This window comes from Sus scrofa, chromosome 13 (assembly GCF_054392235.1).
Source record: "Sus scrofa isolate SSC_HxYL_T2T_F1_AM1 chromosome 13, Sscrofa_HxYL_maternal_Yorkshire_Landrace_v2.0, whole genome shotgun sequence".
Taxonomy (NCBI): domain Eukaryota; kingdom Metazoa; phylum Chordata; class Mammalia; order Artiodactyla; family Suidae; genus Sus; species Sus scrofa.
In genome coordinates, this window is record NC_139395.1 from 119,067,763 (window position 1) to 119,090,158 (window position 22,396).

At 31.3% G+C, this 22,396-nt stretch overlaps 1 protein-coding gene across 8 annotated transcripts in view; it reads right to left on the minus strand.

Annotated features, from left to right (window-relative positions):
- SI (sucrase-isomaltase) overlaps positions 1–22,396 on the minus strand; it is a 164,669-nt gene that overhangs the window by 12,071 nt on the left and 130,202 nt on the right. For all 8 annotated transcript variants that reach the window (NM_001444932.1, NM_001444933.1, XM_084986882.1 and 5 more), the window contains 18 exon segments: positions 20–144; positions 739–795; positions 879–963; positions 3,195–3,343; positions 5,803–5,919; positions 6,006–6,040; positions 6,999–7,132; positions 9,005–9,143; positions 9,992–10,079; positions 11,147–11,263; positions 13,551–13,613; positions 15,258–15,368; positions 16,103–16,231; positions 17,231–17,356; positions 17,444–17,556; positions 17,654–17,750; positions 19,229–19,397; positions 21,364–21,518. In NM_001444932.1, coding sequence (NP_001431861.1) covers positions 20–144; positions 739–795; positions 879–963; positions 3,195–3,343; positions 5,803–5,919; positions 6,006–6,040; positions 6,999–7,132; positions 9,005–9,143; positions 9,992–10,079; positions 11,147–11,263; positions 13,551–13,613; positions 15,258–15,368; positions 16,103–16,231; positions 17,231–17,356; positions 17,444–17,556; positions 17,654–17,750; positions 19,229–19,397; positions 21,364–21,518 — 2,009 coding nt within the window.

A 22,396-nucleotide genomic window follows, 5' to 3' on the forward strand; every position in this document is an offset into this window, starting at 1 on the left:
CTGTAAATACTTCACTTACCTGAAAAATGTGTTTTGAGCAGGCTCTTGACATGGTAGAATATGACCACCACGGACATGTAGGTTTATTTCATATAAAGGAGCTGAAAATATGTGAAATGTTTCTCTGATACCAATATCCTTGCCCTAGAAATGAGAGGGTTGGAAGAAAGAATTAAAGTAGAATCATCAGCAATACTGGTACTTGATTGGGCATATTTATAAAATCAAATAATATACTTTTCACTTTTAAAAAATTAAAAACACAAATGTTTGTTCAGGAAATCTGGTTCTTTAAAGCATATATTTATTCCTTAGTTTACTGACAGCTTTGAAAGTAATTTACCACCTCTTGTTTTTGTGGTGCTCACATGTAGAAAATAGATGGGTTTTTGATTGGTCATAAAAGCTGTTCTTGACTTGTCATATACATTATTCTTGGAAGGACTGTGTTACTTTAATGATCATTTTGCATACCTAATAAATGTCAATGATTTTTATGTATAATATTCAACTTCAATGTTTATTTGGTAAAATAAACCAATGACTACATAATGTACAAAGGCAGAATAAATTAACTCTCTCACTGTTTGTTAATTTGATTCAGATATACTTACAAAAAATATCTTACTCTTTTTAAGTGGAAAGGAAAACAAGTACATAATTAATAAAAAGGTTATTATAATCAGGCTGTTACCTATTTCTGTTTTGTCAATCCCCCAGAATTCCTTAACTACTTACTGTATGGTAATCAAACCACCGAGCATTAGGGACATAGCCTTGTACAGTGTCAGCAAACTGCAATTTAAAGATATAGTCATTAAATACATATAAACCAAGGAAAAATTACTTTGTGAACCAAAATATGTGGTAGGACTTACAGGTTCCAATACAGGAGTAACCAAAAAGGCTGGACCCCATAGGAACTGTTTGAATATATCCCAGGTTGGCTTTTCATTAAAGAACCTAAACAAATATTTAAAAACAAATCAAAGATACCAATCTCTTCTGAATATCATAAAATAATTATTAAAGTCACACTTTTCAGCATGGACTTTTGTGGATTGAAATGAAAATCAAAATCAAACAATAATAAATTCAAAACCAATTCTATCACTTGGAATTCAAAGGTGTAGTAGTACAATATTTTATGTGTAAATGTGGACCATGACTAAATTTCCTGACAAATCACAGAGAGTTGCAATGGATGTGAAATGAGAAGTCTCCTTTGAAGAGAATGTACAAGGGTCAAATAATAACTCTGTTTAGTAGAAGATCAACAAACCAGGAAGCAAAGTTATAAAGAAAAGTATGAGACAAAGAGTGCTATAAGAATCTTAATGTGGTAACTTTAAAAAGTTTGCTATTCCTACATAAATTAACCTTACTGAATAGTGAATTTATATGTCCTTAAAGGTGCTTCCATGTGAAATATTTTTTTTTTTCTTTTGGGGCTGCCCCTGAGACATATGGAAGTTTCCAATCATATCTGCACCTACTGACCTATGCCACAGATATGGCAACACCAGATGCAAGCTGCATCTGTGACCTATGCTGCAGCTTGGCTAATATTTTTCTGAATTTGAGATATAAATGGCTGGAAAACAACAAAACATGCTTTTTATAGTTTTAGAATTAACACTATTAAATGTCCACATTTTTCTTTAAATGAAATGGAAATATCCATTTTTGTTTACTTGTTTGTTATACTATTTTTGTTTTGTTTTACCCTAAACCAAGATTAATACCAAATTGGACTGGGTTTACTCTTCTATGAAATTTCCCATAAGAACAAAAACCCAGAAGTTGTCAGTAGGACAAGAATCTGCATAGTTAAAATGTTTCTGACTGGGGACTGAGACCAGAGCTGATACTCGAGCTCTTCTGGAAAGTTAACAAGGAGAAGAGGAGGAAAGAAAGTCTGGAAATAAAAGCAGCAAGAGATTAATAAAATGTTACTAGAAATAAAGAAGGGATTATGGTAATAAATTACTAGAGGATAATTTGAATCCAGGAAATTTTTTTTTCTTTCTTTTTTTTTTTTTTTTTTTTTTTTTTTTTAAGAAAGCTGGATCTTTTGGGAGTTCCCGTCTTGGCTTAGTGGAAACAAATCTGACTAGTATCCATGACGTGGGTTCGATCCCTGGCCTTGCTCAGTGGGTTAAGGATCCCGCATTGATGTGAGCTGTGTTGTAGGTCACAGACTCAGCTTGGATCCCGTGTTGCTGTGGCATAGACCAGCAGCAACAGCTCCAATTCCACCCCTAGTCTGGGAACCTCCATATGTCGCAGGTGTGGCCCTAAAATAAAGAAAAAAAAAAAAGACAGCTGGATCTTTTATCATCTTATTATTAGATCAGAAGGATACTGATCAACTATTATTTGGGTAATTTCACCTTGATACTACTGTTTAATTTGAGTAAATATTTGTTGTGTATTTTTTACTGCTTTATTGATAGTGAAATCTAAAAAATAACACCTCATTCAGTTACTCCAGTAATATAGGAAGCTAAGCATATCATGATTATTTCAGGGATTTTTTGCATTTCTGCTTGAATGTGGTCTTTTTGTTGTTTTTTGTAACATCTATAAGAATTAGCTTGTATTTGCCTTAAAAATAAAATAGGGCTATATTTTTCTTCAACTCTACTCTCCATAGCGTAGAATTTCAAGATTTGGACCTATATCAATTTGAACTTTAAGGAGTAAATCCCTACAATTTTCTATGGAGAAGTTAGAACTGTTCTACGGTACCCAATCAGCACAACTCTAGCAAGAGCTAGGGTGATCTTCTTCAGTCAGGCATTTACATATGGTAGATTTAACTGCTGTAAACATCAACTAATGTCAGCCATAATATAGAGATAATATTACATATTTTTAAGAATTTTTCAAAATACTCAATGTAATAAGGTGTGTAAACCATCCAGAACAATACCTAATATACAGCAGTTATTCCTAAAAATTTATTTTAAATATATGATTAATGTTTCATTTTAATGACATATATTAGTTTATTAGTAGACTTGTTTATGTCTACTAATAAACTTAGTAGACATTTTATTTAAAATAACAGTGAAAAAATAACAGTGAAAAAATTTCCATTTAAAATATTCTATACTGTACTTTAAGTGATTATTGAGTAAATTAAATGAAAGCTATCACTCTCTGCGGTAGGAAAAAAAAATTGCACTTACTCATGCAAAAGGGGTCGGATAACAGTGCCACCATAAGCATGGATTTCATGCATCTGTGTATAGAAATAGGGCAATAAAGTGTATCTAATATTTAGAATATTCCTTGACATTTCAGAAAAAGTTTCATTCCAGGAGGCAGGGTCTTGTCTCTGAAACAAAGCAATGAAAATGAAATAGTAATAAGCTCTTGTTCTTGTTAAATCATAATTTTCAAATACATATTTGTGGAATAAAAGGTAAGGAATACTTTAATTCACTGCACACGCTACATATTTTCTTCACGAAATCTTATGGACTAGTACTTCTATCTCATACAAGGGAAATAAAGCATTATTTTAATATTATAGTAATAAAATGCAAATTAAGCCCATGGCTTGATTTCATTTAAGTGAACACAGGTAGAGAGTAGTTCATATTTTAATATATGACCAATATATTGTCAACTACATTGATACTCAATGTAGGCTTTCTGAAAAGTCTAGGAGAGAAACAACACTATACAAAAGTAGACTGAAATAAACAAAGACATGCAGAGCCCATCACAGTGACCTTGCACATTATGTGTTCTCATGAGAAATGATTAAGTTACGGTACTAAAGAATTAGTAGTGCAGGAGGAACAGAGGACCTAATTAACATTGGACAAAAAAAAGAACATCTCCAAGTCTGCTCTGGAATACATGCTCCAGGTAAAAAGACTAAAATTGACACTGGAAAGTAAAAGTTACTGCAGTTACTTGTTACAAAATAATAAACTGGGAAAGTGTTTAGTATTTTATATTCTAATTTATACCAGAGGAACAAATAAGGCTGCCACATAACTCCAGAGGACAACACTTTCAAAGTCTTTTGTTGTTATCAATAGGAATGGAGCCCTTGAGAGTGATATCCCATCTATGCAGAGTCCAACTTTTCTAGAATTTGGTAGTAAGAAAGTTTGAATGATGACCGACTGCTACTACTGGTATATATAGTATTGGTATAGGCAAAAATTAACATGCTAAAACACAAGCATTTAATTCTAAACCATACAATCCTAAATTAGATTAAGTACCTTATAATTAAATTAAGCTGAAGCTTCTGTTCTATAGATTTTTATTTGTAAATACTTACTCAGTCTCCCCCACACCCTATTTCATTTTCTCAGAAACTCTAGCCACATTCCATCTTGGGGTCTTTCACTTGTTCCTCCCACTTGGAATTCTCCTGCCCCATATATTTAGGTTTATTGCTCTCCCAACTCAGGTCTTTGCTCTAATGCTAATGTCACCTCATCTAAGAGGACCTCCCTTAGCAACCTTTCTAAAGCAGAACCCCCATAAACCTCTATCATTTTAGTTAACTTTAGGTTTCCCTCATCATTAGCGCAGGACTTTGTAAATACTGAATAATTTATTTTCAATGAATTCTTATTGAACGAATATCTGTTCAGGATTTTATTGATTCCTGCCTCACTCTCTCAATAATGCAGCTTTCTGAAATGCATTGTTAACATAAAGTTTTCCTGTTAAAATATTCTTACCCCATCAAGTTGTCTCTATTGCTCAACTTTCAAATACTTCCAAACTGTGGTCCCATCCTGCCTTGTAACCTTGTATATATTTTCATATTTATTTTCATTTTCTAATATAAATTCTGCTGTCTAGTCTGATGAAAATTTCTCAGGGTGACACAAAGAATTCACAGCAAATGATGAGCTCTGCTATTTGGTTACTATGGCTAGAAACCATCTTTAAAAGACTAGCTCTGTCTACAATTCTTCTAGGAAGTACATTTTGATAATTTATTTTTCTTCTATACTTCTTCACTGAAAGTCAGCATCACAAAATTTAGGACTTACTTAGATATTGCCTGTAATAGTTTACACTTTTCCATATTTTTTTTTCTTTTTAGGACCATGCCAGCTGCACATGGAAGTTCCCTGGGCTAGGGGTAGGATCAGACCTGCAGCTGCTGGCCTATACTACAGCCACAACAATGCAGGATCCAAGCTGAATCTGCAACCTACACCACAGTTCACAGCAATGCTGGATCCTTAACGCACTGAGTGAGGCCAGGAATAAAACCACATCCTTACAGATACTAGTTGGGTCCTTAAGCTGCTCAGGCATGACGGGAACTCCTCCATAATTTTTATTATTATCTCTTCCTCACTCAAAAATTCCTCCCAGTTTAGTAATGTATGTAGTTGTGTCACCATACAGAAATTGGTTCTCATGATTCCCTTTTCCTTTTATTTTTTCTCAGTTTCTCAGCTCAGTATTTTAACATTTGCTTTTTAAAATCTGCCCATTTTATGCATTGATGCTGGTAAGTCAAATAACTTTTCACTTCTAATTATTTTGTTTGAAACTGATTTTCTTTATTGTTCCATCTAGGTTTGGAAGAATTTCCAGAAGCAAATTTTTTTCTGGCTACACCAAAACTATGTAGCTAACTAACCCAAAAATAAAGAAAACTCAAGTCATGATATTCTCAAAGTTATCGGCTCAGATGCCCTCAGTAAATGTAGAGATTCGAAGCCTTCACCTGGACTCAGCCAGGAAGGATGAATTCTATTAAAAATGTTTAAAGGTTAGTAGGGCAAAGGAATGAGAGTAATTACATACTCTAGTAAATGCAATGTTGTGATTTCTTGAATATGGATAGAATGCTCCAAGTTGCATCCAGCGGGCACAGAGCTGATATTCCGAATTGTTGAAGAAGCCACAGATATCTGCTCCAGTCTAAAATACAGTTATATTTAATAAATTTTAATAATTGGTTTCTTAATATAACAAGTGATAAAGATAAAAGGAATAGAGCTACTTACATATGATATTCCAAAGAGACTGAATTCCATCATACCTAAAAAATTTAGGAAAAAAATTAGGAAAAAAATTATGGAAAGCCACTATTTCACATATTTTGATATTTGCTTTTTTCTATTAATGAAAATGTTCTATTTATAATACTGAAGGCTAATTCTATGAAACATTATTTTCAGATTATTAATATAATTTCCTATCATTTATTCTTATAAATTTATGTATTTTTTTACTTTATAGTGTTGATGACATTTACTGAAAATGACACTATAATGCTTACTTCACATTTTCAAGATGACACAATTAGAGCACAAAACTGTTATGAACACATTATTGTATATGAAGAAAGTGGTTTCTTTGGTTTAATTTTAAAAATAAAAGGCTGTCTCTATAATTATCTAATCATAGGCTTCATCATTTAAAACAAATGGAATTATCCTTATTAGATAAAATCCTCTGAGGAATGATCATTTTAATAAAATAGAATGCATGTGAATTCCAAGATCTTTTAAAGTAATAATTCTCAACATTAAGTGTTTTCCTTGAATCCTAATGTAAATAGCAAAGAATATTAAGTCTAGATTTGAAATAGAATAGTACTCCCTTTAAAATGATAGTATTTTACTTACTCTTTATCCAAGTATTATCAGAAAACTCAAAATTTGGTTTGAAATGTTTCATACTATAGCATATGAATGACTCTTGTATCCTAGAATCTAGAATTTCTACCCATTTCTATTCTTAGCTCTATATGTTATCTTTCCCAGCATCTACCCTTTCAAACAAGGAAACTGAGACCAAAAGGGATGAAATTATTTTCTCAAAATGAACTAGATCCTGCTTTCTGGCCCACTGCCTTTTCATAGAACTATTTGTCATAAAATCTGATGCTAAAAGCATACTTCAGAGAAGTACTTACATAGTACATGAACAAGCAAAAATTAATACCTAGTAGAAAATTTAAAAGAGTAATGATAAAGATGGTGACTCTCACATACCAATGATAGATTTGTCCAAGTTGTCCCATTTTGCATAGTTGTCTCCAAGCCAGTGTCCTGCCCAACGTCCAGCAGTAGGATATGTGGACCGAGAAATAACAATTCCTCTTTTGCCAGTTGCCTTCTGCAATGCACTAATAAAGATGGAGAGGATTTATGTTTTTATATGAGGTATTTTCTTCAGATATTTCTACTTGGGACCACCTCATTAAAGAAAAAAGTATTTGATTTATGGTGTCTATGTTGTCTCTTATTACAACTAGCTATTTATAAGTGAGTCTTTGCTCATTATACTATAAAATCCTCACAAACATGAAGGACATCTTTTTTTTCTTTCCAATATGCACCAGACTGACATGCTTAAGTGACTCTTTATTGATTTGTTCAGTGAATATAAGTTAACTATTGATATTATCAGGTTAACTAATTATATATTCTGAGTTTTTTGAATGAACCCATTTTATCCTACTTAAATGTGTTTTCTTAATAAAGATTTAGGCTCTATTAATTGCTCCAACCCTTCTCATTTATAACTTGTCCATACTTTGTAATCATATTATTCAGCAGAAAATTTTGCTATAGTACTCCCTAGTCATATTATTTCACAGAGAATTTTGCTATAGTTTCACAGGGTAGTTTAAAGATAGTAAGGCTTTCCTAGGTCTTAAAAATAAAAGTAATTCTATTTTAAGCATAGAATCTGTCCAAAGCCAGATCTCAATTCAATTGGTTTAAAAATTAGATCATATTTTTTTTCTTTTTTCCCCTTCTCATTCTTTGGAGAGCAAGTTTATTGGTTTAATTATTTATTTAAAAAATATATTCTAGTGCTAAGAATAAAGAGTTATATTATATTGTCTGCATCTCTCTGATATCACTATTCTAAAAGTATATAAAATAAAATTTTTTTCACTATTATATTGTACAAACAAAATGTTTATTTTTATATTACTCAAATTGAATATGAACAGGACTACAGAACTCTATCAGGAGAAACTACATCAAATATCTAATTTGTAACCTGCTAACACATTATGTACAGTATCTAATCATTTCCTTGTTAGAGATGGAACACGGTGTTTGTATCAATTTATTTATGCATAAAGCTTTTCAACCAGAACTTGAGATTCTTAAAGTTAAGAGCTGCCTTAATCTTCTTTGTATTCCTTATATCTAATAGAGTACTTGGCATATAATAGTAGCATAAGAAATTTTTGAATTAGTAAGTATCTCAAAATTATAGGAAACTTAAAATGTTTTAAACAGGCACATGATGATATATTGAACCATCTGTTGATAACAGAAACAATATTGTGTTTGCTAACTTAAAATTTCCTACTTGTATGTCTCTCTTTTAAAAGATTATATAAGAAAAACATTTTCACGCCTTCGTTTTTTAAAACAAATATAAAAGATCTACTCAATTTAGGAACAATAATATACTTAATACACATCACACAGGATTGTAGATATTTAACAAGAAATGGATGTATTTTATATGGGGAATAAAAGAATTGATGATCAATCTAGAAATCTGAATGGAAACACGTATACTAAGCTTAGTTAATTTGTAAGTAAAATCCCCATTTTATTTAACTAATATAAAAATTATTTACAAGGATAGAGTTGTCCCCAATCCTTAATGTTTCCACAATTAAGCAATATTCTTGAAGGATTTCTTTTTTTTTTTTTTTAATGCCTGAAATGGTAAGATGTATTTGTTTATCTATAGTGGTAGTATTTTTTTGTTAAAAAAATTGCAAGAGGAGGTCAAAAGTAATATAATTTTCCAAGCTGCTAAATAATCCAGTCTATAGGAATATGTAATGGTTTAGGGTTCTTTTGGGAATAGGCTGAAAATTTAAAACAATGATACATAGAGAGAGACACAATTATTTTAAGTGTCATGAGGGACCAACTAAGATAATAGGGAAGGACTCAAATTAAGTAACATTAAATCTAATATCTAAAAAATAACAGAAAGGATGATTATGAAGATTGATTACTCATAAGTAGGTTTCACTTGTGACCATCCATATAGATTGTGAACGTCATAATGCAAAACAGATGATCCATCACTAAGAATCTGCTCGGTTTCCATACACATGGTTCTGAAATGTAATCCTTCAGTTCTTTTTGTGAGTTCTGGGGAGAATCAATGGAAAAAACATTAATATGTTATAAAGTAACCTATATTGAAGTATGTAAATTATAGCTCTAAATTATTTTTGCAAAACATTAATCATTATTTGAAGATGTTATTGACTTTTTAACCATTTGTGCACTTTATGTTAATTATAAATGAAAAACAGTCTGCAGTTGTAACTGGTTGCAGTTATAATTGTGACTAGAAAATGTGTGCAAAATTTTAGTATATTCAGTAACAAAAATGTTACTAATTAAAATGAGGTCATAAAATCCTGAAAAGTAAGTGTACACCTAAAAGTCTACTATGTTTAGTGCACTTAGATGAGAAATACTGAGTAAACAGATTTTTAAAAAATCAATTTGCTAACATAAAGCCCTGAGGTAAAGAGCCAGCGAATGCTATAACAGCTCTATCTTTTGATCCATTTTTTTTTCTCAGTTTAAGTTGGAAATTTTCAGAGCTTTGCCATGACTTTAGATGTTAATTTGATGTAGTTTACTGCCTACATAAGAGTATGAGAATGAATTCAAAAGGACTATCCTTTTCCCTCCTAGGTCATGTTGGGGACAACCAAAGAAATACTGTGAGCTTTCTTACACTTTTTTCCTAGTGAAGAAAAACTAAAAAATATTTATAAAATATTTTTATTTTTTATCAAAACATGTTTCTTGATTTTTCTTCATTGTTAAGTGATATTGCTAATGAGCCGAGGTGTGATCCATTGTGTAGACAGGTAGTGAGAATCTGGAACTTGTATCCTGTTCTCTATGTCAGAAGGTATATAAACCTGGTTAATAAATAATAATAACATGAAAACATCAAAGGCATAACAGCAATATTGTACCTGGAAAATAAGGTGGATAATTTAGCTCTGTATTTCTGCATTGATTAGTAGTTGTTCCGTTTACAAAACTTGATGGCTCATTCATGTCCTTAAAAAGTGAAAGAAAAGTAAACAAAAAAATTTAGTGCATACCTTCTCAAGAGAACTAATTCAGAGAACCCATAAATTAAAGTAACAAATTTGAATATTAGCACATTTACTATTCTAAGAAGCAAAAATATAAAGTATCTCAACAATACTAAAGAATATAGTTTAGCTCAGTATTTCTTAACTTTTTTTTACAATTCCTGTCTCCTTTTGAAAAACATAAAATGTCTTAATTTTCTCTGTAGATAAAATCCACATGTAAAAGTGAAATGTTTTCTGTTTCTAGACATAAAACTAAATTATGATAGCATATATTCCCTCATGTCCCTCTTTCTACTTCTGCCCTAGAAGCTTGTATCAATTTTTTTTTCATAAACCACAATGGTTTGTGGTTTTTAAAAATCAAAAGATATAGTTTACAAAAACTTTGGAAGTATAGAAAACTTCAAAGAATATCTCTATTGAGTACACATTTTAGAATCTTAGTAGCCTTATATAAAGGGACCATCATATAAATATATAAATTAGTTGCCTTTTAAAGGTGATTCCTCCATCATAAAAAGGTTATCTTTTCTGGACCAAGATATAATTATTAGGGATATATTAACTTGACTCTTTTATAGTACACAACTGTATACATAAAACAAACCTGTATTTACCATAATTTAAAAAAACTACATAATTTTAAATTCTCAAAGTTGTACATGATAGCACCTCTATAAGTTTTTTTAATTAAAAAAGTAAGTAAATTATTGCATACACACTGAAAAATCAACAGAGTGGAAATGTCATATCTGAAAATCTGGAGAAGTATCATGTCAATCTTCTGTATTATTTTGGTTTTCTGATGAATTTGAATATTCAACTTTAATATTCAGGAAATAGGATCATATACTTGAATTGTTAAGACTATATTTTAGCAGCCCTTTGCATATTAAAGTTCTATGAAAAAAATGAGCTTATTTTCATAATGAAAACTAACATTATTAGAATCTAGTAAGAATTTTACATAATAAGTACACAATAAACAATAAACACTAATGTATAAATTTCCTAAAGTTTACTTACAATCCACAAGCCATCAAACTTCATCTGGTTATTGTAGAAATCTATAATTTCTCTTGCCCACCATTCTGCTGTGGAATTCCTAAAGAAATCTGGAAAAGCTACATGAGCTCTGGAGGCCTGTAAAAATAAAATTCAGACTCACATGTAGAAACTCATAAGAAAAACTATGTGTGTTTAAGTCAGACATTTGTCTGTCAGATTCACAAGCTGTACATAAGAGATGGTAAAGGCAACCTGATCTCAACTTTAATGGGTGAGCCTATGTGTGTCCTTAAATTTAAAATGAGTTTCTTATATACAGCATATACAAAATTTACAAACTCTTAGCTAGACCAAGAAAAAAAGTTAAATAAATAAATCAGATATGAAGATGAGAAATTACAATTGATACCACAGAATAAATAGGATCATAAGACATGATAAACAATTATACAACAAACTAGATAACCTAGAAGAAATGGACAAATTCCTAGTTTCATACAACCTAACAATATCTGATGAGTAGAGATTGCAGGATCCTTAATAAAATATTAGAAAATCACATTCAACAGCACAATAAAAGAATCATACACCATGAACGGGTGGGATTTTTCTTTCTCAGGCAAGTATTACTTAACATACAAAAATCAATCACTGCAATATAGCACATCAACAGAATGAAAGATAAAAATCACATGATCAAATCAATAAAAAATGCAGAAAATTTATTTCAAAAAATTCAATACTCTTTCATGATAAAAACTCTCAACAAGCTAGGAATAGTAAGAAATTACCTCAACATTATATGGACAACATATTAAGTGCCCACAGATAATATTGTACTCATTCAGAAAAAAACTTTCAGTTTTTCAGTTCAGATCATGAACAAGGCAAGAATGCTCACTCTTGCTTCTTCCCTTAAATAGTCCTGACAGTCCTAGCCAGAATGACTAGGCATAAATAAGCATCCTAATCAGAAAGGAAGAAGTGAAGGTGTCACTGTAGGTGATGTTATTTTACATGTAGAAATCTCTAAAGAATGAACACATCTACTAGAACTAATAAATAAATTCAGTAAAGTTTCAGGATAAAAAAGCAACATGCAAAAATCAGTTATATCTTCATACAATAACAATAAACTATTTGAAAAGAAAATTAGGAAAACAATCTCACAATAGCAATAAAAAATAATGAAATGCTTAGGAATAAACTTGACTAAGGAGGTGAAAGATGTGTACACTGAAAACTACACAACATTATTGAAAGGTAGATATTGACAAAGAAGCAGACAGGAAGGTAACTCATGTTCATGAATTGAAATAATGAATATTAAAATGTCCATAGTAATAAAAGCAATGTATGGATTCAATGAAACCCCTATCAAAATTGCAATGGCATCTTACAAAAATAGAAAAAGCAATCCTCTAGTTCATTTGGAACCATGAAAGTCTTTGAATACCCCAAATAAGCTAAAGGAATTAGAACGAAGCTGAATGCATCACATTCCTGATTTCAAAATATAGTTCAAAGCTATAGTAATTAAAAGCATGGTCTTGGAGTTCCCATTGTGGTTCAGTTGTTAGTGAACCCGACCAGCATCCATGAGGACACAGGTTTGATACCTGGCTTCGTTCAGTGGGTTAATGATCTAGTGTTGCTGTGAGCTGTGGTGCAGATTTTAGATGTGGTTCGGATCCTGCATTGCTGTGGCCCTGGTGTAGGCCGGCAGCTTACAGCTCCAATTGGACCCCTGGCGTGGGAACCTCCATACGCTCGTGGGTGCAGCCCTAAAAAAAAAAAAAAAAAAAGAAAAAAAGAAAAACATGGTTTTGGCCAATGGCATAGATTAAAGAGCCCAGAAATCAATACATATATAACCAATTGGTCTTTGACAAGAGTGCCAAGAACATACAAGACGGAAAGTGGTGCTAGGAAAACTGTATATTCACATGCAGAAGAATTAAATCAGATCCTTATCTTATACCACAAACAAAAATCACCTAATAATGGACTGAAGATTTAACTGTAACACCTGAAACTGCAAAACTTATACGAGAAAAGTTTCTTTTTTTTTTCCACTTAGGGCTGCACTTGAGGCATATGGAAATTATAGGGCTAGGGGTCAAATTGGAGCTGCAGCTGCCAGGCTACGCCACAGCCACGGCAATGCAGGATCTGAGCTGCATCTTGACCTGCACCACAGCTCATGGCAATGCCAGATCCTAACCCACTGAGTGAGGCCAGGGATCAAACCCATATTCTCATGGATTCTAGTCTGATTCATAACCTGCTGAGCCACAACGGGAACTCCTAGCCATCACTTTTTTAAGGAAAGTATTCAAATTGAATTATTGGTCAGAGAGCTCATTAAATCTAAGTGCTGACTTTTTTTTTTTGTCATATAGTTTATAGATATGAAACTTACATTAACAGCTTCATCTTCAGTTAGACTTTCATCTATTGTTACATTGGGCAAATCTGGCCAAACCTACAAAGAGAGAAGAAATATAAGAAATCTGTTCAAAATAAATTCAGTGTGATATGGCTGTTGTAAATAAAGTATAATAGAGTTTTAGAAGCATAATATAGACTTAAGATCCCTAGATCAGTAATTCCTTCAACTACTTTTTGTCTTGGTATATGTGCCATGTGCAAACTATTCCCATTTTCCATATTAATCTCCTCTTTAGTATGGCAAATAAGAAAAAGAATACCAACCTTTGTGTGTAAGTAGTTGTTTTGAAAACAATGCATGTAACCAAAAGATCTGGTCAAGAATTAATATGAAAAGCATAATACTAAATTTAATTTAATGTGGTGCATTAAAATTATTTCTACAATTGCAATAACAAAAAATATACTTTTATATGAAAAGAATTACAGATTCGAGTTGGGTGATGTCATGCTGAGGCATATATATCTTCTTGGCTTTTGCAATTAGTACTCCTCTTCCCCACAACCCTCCCTACTCCAGCCACTGCCTCCCTGACGATTCACGTTTTCTTCTACTCTAACCACATACACAAACAGAACCCAAATTTGATCAAGCCAAAAGCTCTGAGATTTAAATCTATGTTGTAAAAATTAGAAAGTCCCATATAAAAATGTAAACAATCCCCATAAGAGTAATTACATATAAGGAATATGTTGGCTGATAGAGAATATTGTTTTAAAGGTAGAAATCAGATAACATCTATAGAAATGTAGAATGGGAAGAAAGTTGGAAAGAAAAAATTCCTCTTTAAAGTCAATACTCTATACTTGCATGTTTCTTAAAACATAGTTTTTCACTATTTATTACATTTTTAACTTTTACCTCTTTATTTTGAAATATTTTCAGACAGAAAAGTCACAAACATAATACCTAGTGATTGTCTATATACCTCACTGTACTTCCCCTAATATTAACGTTATTTCTAACAATTGTATAATTATCAAAACAAAGAAATTAACATTAATAGAATATTACTAACTAATCTACAGACCATATTTGAATTTCACCACTTTTATCACTAATGTTCTATCTTTGGTCCAAAATCCAAAAAGGCTCCCACATTTCATTTAATTATGTCTCCCATCATGGAATTTTTAAAAAATCTAGTTAAGACTAGTAGATATTTTTTTTTTTGCCCTTTATATAAAAGCCAAATCAGGATGTTTTCTGTAATGTATTAATATACCCAGGTTTGAATATTATTGCATAAATGAAATACAATGAATTATATTCCTTGCTCAAGTAAGGAATATAATTATAGCTCTTACAAACACTGTTTCTTTTATCAAAGAGATATTTTTAAAAGGAGTATAAAGATTTAAATGACAGCCGTAGTATAGAAGAACAAATAACCATCTTTTAATGGCAGTTTTATAATAAAACATAAGAGGTACCCAGAAATACAGTAAAGACAATTTAAAGATGAAACAAATAATATTTGCACATAGGACATAAAAATTCTTTCTCTGTTTCTAATAATTTGGATTGAACTCAAAGAGTATCTGTTATTTCATTTTTTGACTATTAAATTATTCATTTGTCCCTCTGAATATGTTCTTAGCAGTTTTTTAAACAGAAACTTTCAATGAAATAACATTTTTATACTTATTTTAAAATTTCAAGATATTAATTCAGTACCTTTGCCCAACAAATATCACTGGTGTTAGGCCATTTGACAAAAACATCTTTCTCCTGTCCTCTATCAAAGGCAGGGTAAGGCTCTGTTTCATTTCCTGAAATTGCCGGATCCTAAAATTAAAATGAAATTCAAACCAGGTAACTACGGTATAAAAGTACAGATGCCTGGGTAACTGTGATCAAAGATTACAATTTTCCATTATTAAATTATCATTATATCGTATTCTCACATGGACTGACAGATGGACTGATGGTATAAACTTTTATTCTAGCTAGACTGTCTTTTAAATTCCCTAGAAGAAAAATTTAAAAACTTTTGAAAATGTATTAGCCATGATTTTAAGCAAGATTACTAGTGTTTTTTGTTTTGTTTTTATTTCTCCAGTGGGACTTCTGGCTGCCTAGCTTGTTTTCTGTAAGATATTGATGAAATATTCTTCCCACCAAATCACTAACTTGAAGACAAATTTTTAAACATGACAAGCAGAAGACGTATTCCCAGAGAATGATTTGAGAATTGTAAAAGAATAGAAAATCCATCATCACTTTGTAATAGCTTCTACAAATTGAGGCTGGTTTGTAGCTCGGGTGATGACTAGAAAACAGCTTGCCTTTGACTCCCAGCTTTATTAACGCTTAGATCTCTAAGGATACACCTAAGAGCCCTGTGGCCACCCATGTAAATAATATGATATTCTAACGGAAGAAAATTTTAGATTTGGAAGTAGAATCCAAAGTTATATACCTCATATTTTGAAACATTTTTTCCTGCCTCATTCAGAAGAGAAATCTTAACAAAACCAAGATAATAAGACTCAGATAGAATATAAAATATAAATACTGACCAGGATAATAATGTATCTCATTCCCTCATTTCTTATTTTGTCAACAAACTTAGGAAGTTCACGGAATTCTTCACCAATCGTAAAGTCTAGCTGCCTTTCCATGTAATCAATGTCTGTGTATTGAACATCCTGAAATAGATGGAATTTTAGTAGGGTAAGAATCAAAATAGTGAATTTATTACATTGTACTATACTTATGAAATTAATAGCTATATGGAAGTTTCAATGCCTGAGAGAATTAATCAAGTATTGCAATATTCAAGAACCAAAAGTACCATGGAAAGATGCAAAATATTCTAAGATGAAGTTCATATAAATGCTCTGTTTTGTTAACAGTTCATTTAGTAATTTTGATTTAGGAGTAAAAATTCCTTCAAATCAGTATATTTTGTTATGTAATTCCCAAGGAACAAGTAAGACATAGGAGTAAAGGATTTATGAGACTATGAAATTATATTAAATGGCAATTTGGAATTTTGTACAGTGTACAGAAATAGGTATTACTCTTTTTCTGGAAACACAAAGCAAATATGGGATAATTTCAAATAATTTCAATGTTTCCAAAAAGGAAAAAAAGAATTATTAGTAAATCCATCAATTATTATAAAATAATTCTTTTATTATTTCTGGATACTAAAAACAGTGTCCTGAACAGTTAGAGTAGAGGATATTCTGCAAGCCCTCTAATTCTGTATTCTAAAATTACAACTATTGTCTATTGCATGGCATAAATCATTGTTTCACCTCAATTTTTTTTCCTGTAATTTTCTCATATCAATTGATGAAATAGGTTTCTATTGACTATTACTCTCATCTAAAGAGAATACAAAACATGTATTTGACTACATATGAGACCCAAAGTTTCTGAGAGAAAAGCTAATGACTTGTTTAGTCCAATTCACAGTCATGGAACTGATGACAGAGATGGAGGGGAGTTTATCCCTTTCCTTTTATCCATCTGATAAAGACAAATAATAAAATCTCATGTCCAATTCATTTGGTGCTACTATCAAACTAAGCATTGATTATTGCCAAATGCTAAAATAATTTTAAAGTATATTGATGTTTATTTAATTATGCTGTTATAGATGACACATTTAACACTGTCTTAAAAGTAGATATACATACATAGGGGATCTGAGCAGTCACCATGTCATTATACACTTCTTCAACTTGTGAAGTATTTCTGTACCCATAACGACACAACTGGAATCCCAAAGCCCAATAAGGTGGCATGACTGGTCGGCCAATTACCTTTGAAAAAAAAATTACTTGTGAACTAAGAGAATTACTTTATATTATAAAGAAAACTTTAATTTTTTAAAAAAGTTACAATCATACTTCATGGTATTGCTTTGTTGCAACTTCTGGAGATGGGCCCAAAAACATATAAAAGTCCAAGATTCCTCCAATTATGCGATATGTTAGAGCAGGAGTTGGCTGAAATGTAACATCTGAAAATCCAAAATATGATTACATTTTAATCTATGTATGTTATTATTTTCTTAAAGATCACATAAAATATGACAATTTTTAAAAAAATGTTTTTACCCATTGCATTGCTGTTAAGTAGGAGAACTCCATGAGCATGGCTCTCATCCTCCAGAGCCATGTAATAGGGATGAAATCCATAAGAATTAAGTTTATACTAAAATTAAAACATGAACATAATATATTTTTAAATAATAATAGCATGTCAATTTTGTCAATTTAATATTTAAATTCACTAAAAGATTAAGCTTAAGAATTTAAAAGTTTCTTCATAGCACATACAAACTGTGCTTAAACAATCTCTTTTAGAAAATAATTTATTTATCATTTGAACTATTACCATATTAGCACATATGAATGAATATACAAATGTGTAACACTCACAAATACTGCCACATTAACTGATGTAAAAAACCATTGGTTTTAGAATAGCTGAGTTTCTTTCCACAATTACCTATCTTAGTTCACTTATAAATTGGTACTTCTTTTTAAAGTATAAAATGTTCTACAAATGATTAAAGTGATCAAAGTACTCAAACCTCTTAAGTACTTAATGTAATAGCTGTTTATATAATATTTATAATAATTTTTAAAATGCTAATATATTATTTATACATAAAGAATTAATTTCATTTTAACTAGATCTTTTCATTTTTCAGAATAGAAAATCCATACTGAGGGTCATGAAGCGTCTTGTCAAAGGTTACAAAAATTACAAATCGATGATCCTTAATCATAATGACATCCTTTACCCACACTGAATACCAGTAAATGATTAGCATGTGAAAGAAAATTTATATATTGAGAATCAAGGTTATATTAACCTAATAATGCCAATACTAATGTTGAAGGATTTTAAAGAAGTAAATTTTGGTAAAACATATTTTTCAAGTTGGAATAAGTGAAAAACAGCCTTCATAAGCTAATTTTAAACTATTGTGATACAAATAAAATTGTATGAGCACCCAGCCAAAAAAAGTGTTATACACATTTATAATCTCACACTGAATATATCAAATAAGAACACATCATATGTGAAAAATGGAAACAAGCTAGTATTTTTGTAAAATTTGCCATGATATATTTACTAAAATTATAGTTAATATTAATTGTACAATGCATTAAATATTCATGAAATGTATGACATTAATAAGACAAAACTTTGGGGAAAGTAACATGAGCATATAAAAAATTTTATAAAGTTGTAACTAGCAGTATAACTTCATAAAATTGCACAACTGAAGCTTATAGTAACAAAGGAAAAAGTTAGCATCAAATCTTACTAAGGAATCAAAAAAATTTCAAGGAGAGCCCTAGCCAATTATTTTCTAAAATATGAAAGTAAACGTGGATTTGGCAGGGTATACTGATTCTGAATATTTTTTCTATGTAGTTAAGAGGGTAAGGAATTGGGTAACAACTTTACTTCTCTCACTGTTGTCACTGATGGTATCCATTCAGTCATCTACTTTCACCTATCATTTATGTGACTTTGTTTTTCAGAAAATCACTCTAGCAGCTCTCAGGATCTCAAGCCCCTTTCATTGCTTCAGTATTGAAGTATTACAAAAAAGTGGCTGGGGTCCAAATCATGGTCATGCTTGCCACACGGGGTAGTCAAATATTGGTACCTACACCGGGGGGTTGGTCTCTGGTGAACATTCCCCAAGTATTCCAGTTCAGATCTCGCTTAAATGCCGTGTGTTCTACTTCTCCAAAACCATATATATATTCTGATGGCAGACGTGTAGATATTTGAATGAACTGGTTGTTAAAAGCAAATCCAGGTAGGCGAGAATCCCAGCTGTAAACCAAAGAAAACAATCCTATTCCTATGTACACATACAAGAAGTATCACAAATAAAAATGCCGGAGTTCCTGTTGTGGTGCAGAGGAACTGAATCTGACTAGTAACCATGAGGTTGTGGGTTCGATCCCTGGCCTCACTCAGTGGGTTAAGGGTCTCAGGCAATGTGGTGAGCTGTGGTGTGGGATGCATACCCAGCTCGGATCCTGTGTTGCTGAGGCTGTGGCATAGGCTGGCAGCTGTAGCTCCGATTCCACCCCTAGCCTGGGAACCTCTATATGCCATGGGTGTGTCCCTAAGAAGCAAAACAAAGAAACAAATAATAATGCTAATTCTTTCAAAGGTGATATGAATATCAATAGTATTTTTCTCTATACACATTATCGTACATTTATATCTGATACAAATGAAAATAGATATTTATTCCAATATATATTTTTGGCTAACTTAAGGAATATCTAAAATATGCTTTATATATTCATATATTCTTAATCATATGGCTATATGCTTGTCTTAGATATATATTGTTTTTAAAATAAAACTAATATGAAGTTTAAATAATATATGACCTAGAAGTAATACATGTCCTAGGAATTGAAAGCCCTTAATTTTCCTGTTCCCTTGAGATGATTACAGAAAATTTTTACTACATATTGAATAAAATCAATACCAAAATAAACTATAAGTCATAATGGATATTTTATTTCCAAACTCTACTACCACTCCCTATCATTTTTTTCTTATTTTATTTTATATCTATAAAAATATGTGTTTATGAAGTAATCCAGAAGAAATGTGTTACAGAGAATGTCATTTGCAAGAAGATAAAAGAAAAGGAAACAAAAGTTGGCAGGGAAAGAAAACATAAGTATCACAAAGAATTTGGGACATATTCACATTTTTATATTAATGTTTTTAGTAAAGTATTTACTAAAGAATAATGATTCCCAAATAACAATAAATAATGCCTCTGCACTATTTGTAGAGTGCAGAATTTTCTACAAAATGACTTAGCTTCTTATCCTTTAAAGCAAACCTATTATAAAAACAAAATTTTGAAACAATATAAACATAATTTTCTTCATTATTTGTATCCATTCTGACAAAACCTGAACACACCCTGCCAACATGTAAAGGATAGCATGGCAAGCTTAAATTACATAGAAACATCTTGTAATACACTGTAGTTTCCAGAGCTTTTTCCTAAAATAAGGATAACATTTTATTTTATGTTTTTCTTTTTACAGCCACACACACAGCATTTGGAAATTCCCAGGCTAGGGTTTGAATCAGAGCTTCAGCTCCCCACCTACACCACAGCCACAGCAATGCCAGATCCAAGCTGCATCTGTGACCTTCACTGCAGCTTGCGACAATGCCGGATCCCAGTGAGCAAAACCAGGGATGGAACCCACATCCTCAAGGACATCACTTCTGGTTCTTAACCTGCTGAGCCACAATGGGAGCTCCAAAGGTATTATTTTATTCATTGAACATGAAAATATATCTATATGTATATATACCTTAATTTCCTTTCATCAAGTCCTGGCAGAGATAGTATTAACTCTTACCAGGTTCCAGGACCAAAACTCCATATTCAATAGTTTTAATAAAATATTTACATAATGCATTTCCAATTACTTATTTTGACAACACTAATCATGCTTTTCAACAGGAATCTTGGTTTTGGTTCTCAACTTGATTAGAAGAATGAGTCTGATATTTAATAATAAAATAAGTAACACCCAAAGTGTAAATAAAATTTTAGAGCAATCATTAATGGTGTGCTAGCTTTAGTTTTTAGTTAAAATAAGTTAAAATAAGCTAAATTATTTAATACACCTAAAACCACGTTTGGTGTGATGATATGCTAACACAGCGAGAGCTGTGAAAATAATCATCTAACTTCATCTCCTTAGCAAAAATTAAAATATCCTTCATGTCAAATAATTCAATCACTTACATAACTTTTCCTGTGCTTCTTCTTCGAATCTGGATGCCAAAAGGATTTTCCTTGATTTCAACATCATAAAGCCTATTTTCATAAGTACTTGTTGGTGTAGTTGGAATGTTTAATGGTACTGGAACTTCATATCTCTTATTTTGGGGATCATAAATCTATTACAGAGAAATAATGAAAACAGGTATGTTTAGCTCTTATTGCTGATATTTTAGGTACATATCATTAAGTAATTTAAATAATGGTTCAACCAAAAATATTTAGAATTCTTATTTACATAATTCATAATTCTGTATTCATGACCCATATATCTACATAGAATTCTATAGACATACACAGATATGTAATGGAATCAAACTATGTACTGCATTTTACCTGTTCTAATGTTTTGTAATTCATTTTCCCATACAATTATAAATCTTCAAAAACAGAATTTTTAGAGCTAAATAGTCTCATATGGATACACTAAATTATTTACCACCTCATGGTTAGACAGAGTTGTTTCAATATTTTGAAACATGTATAATCTTACAATGAATGTTAATGCTAACTTTATATTTATTTATGTCTTTATTTCCTTAGTACATGGCTTACAAGTGATAGTATTAGGTCAGAGTATACTAACATTTGTAGAACCCTTGGTATCTACTGGTAAACTGTTTCCCAGATTTAGTGTAATAATTAACATGCTCACCAAAATATGTAATTTACGTTAAACTAAAAAGCTTTTATGTCTTAAATTGTCATTTATTTATTTGCTGATGAGAATAAACCTTCTTCTACATGATTATTCAACATTTAGCTTTCCCATTCTTTGTATTTGCCTTTTATTCCATTTTATCTTATTTTTTTGGCCATGCCCATGGCATGTGGAAGTTTCTGGGCCAGGGATTCAACCCATACCACAACAGCAACTCAAGCCTCTGCAGTGATAACACTGGATCCTTAACCAACTGTGCCACTAGAGAACTCCAGTTCCTTTTAGTTTTAATGAGTGTATATATTTTAATATTTAATTCCAAATTTTATTCTGTTA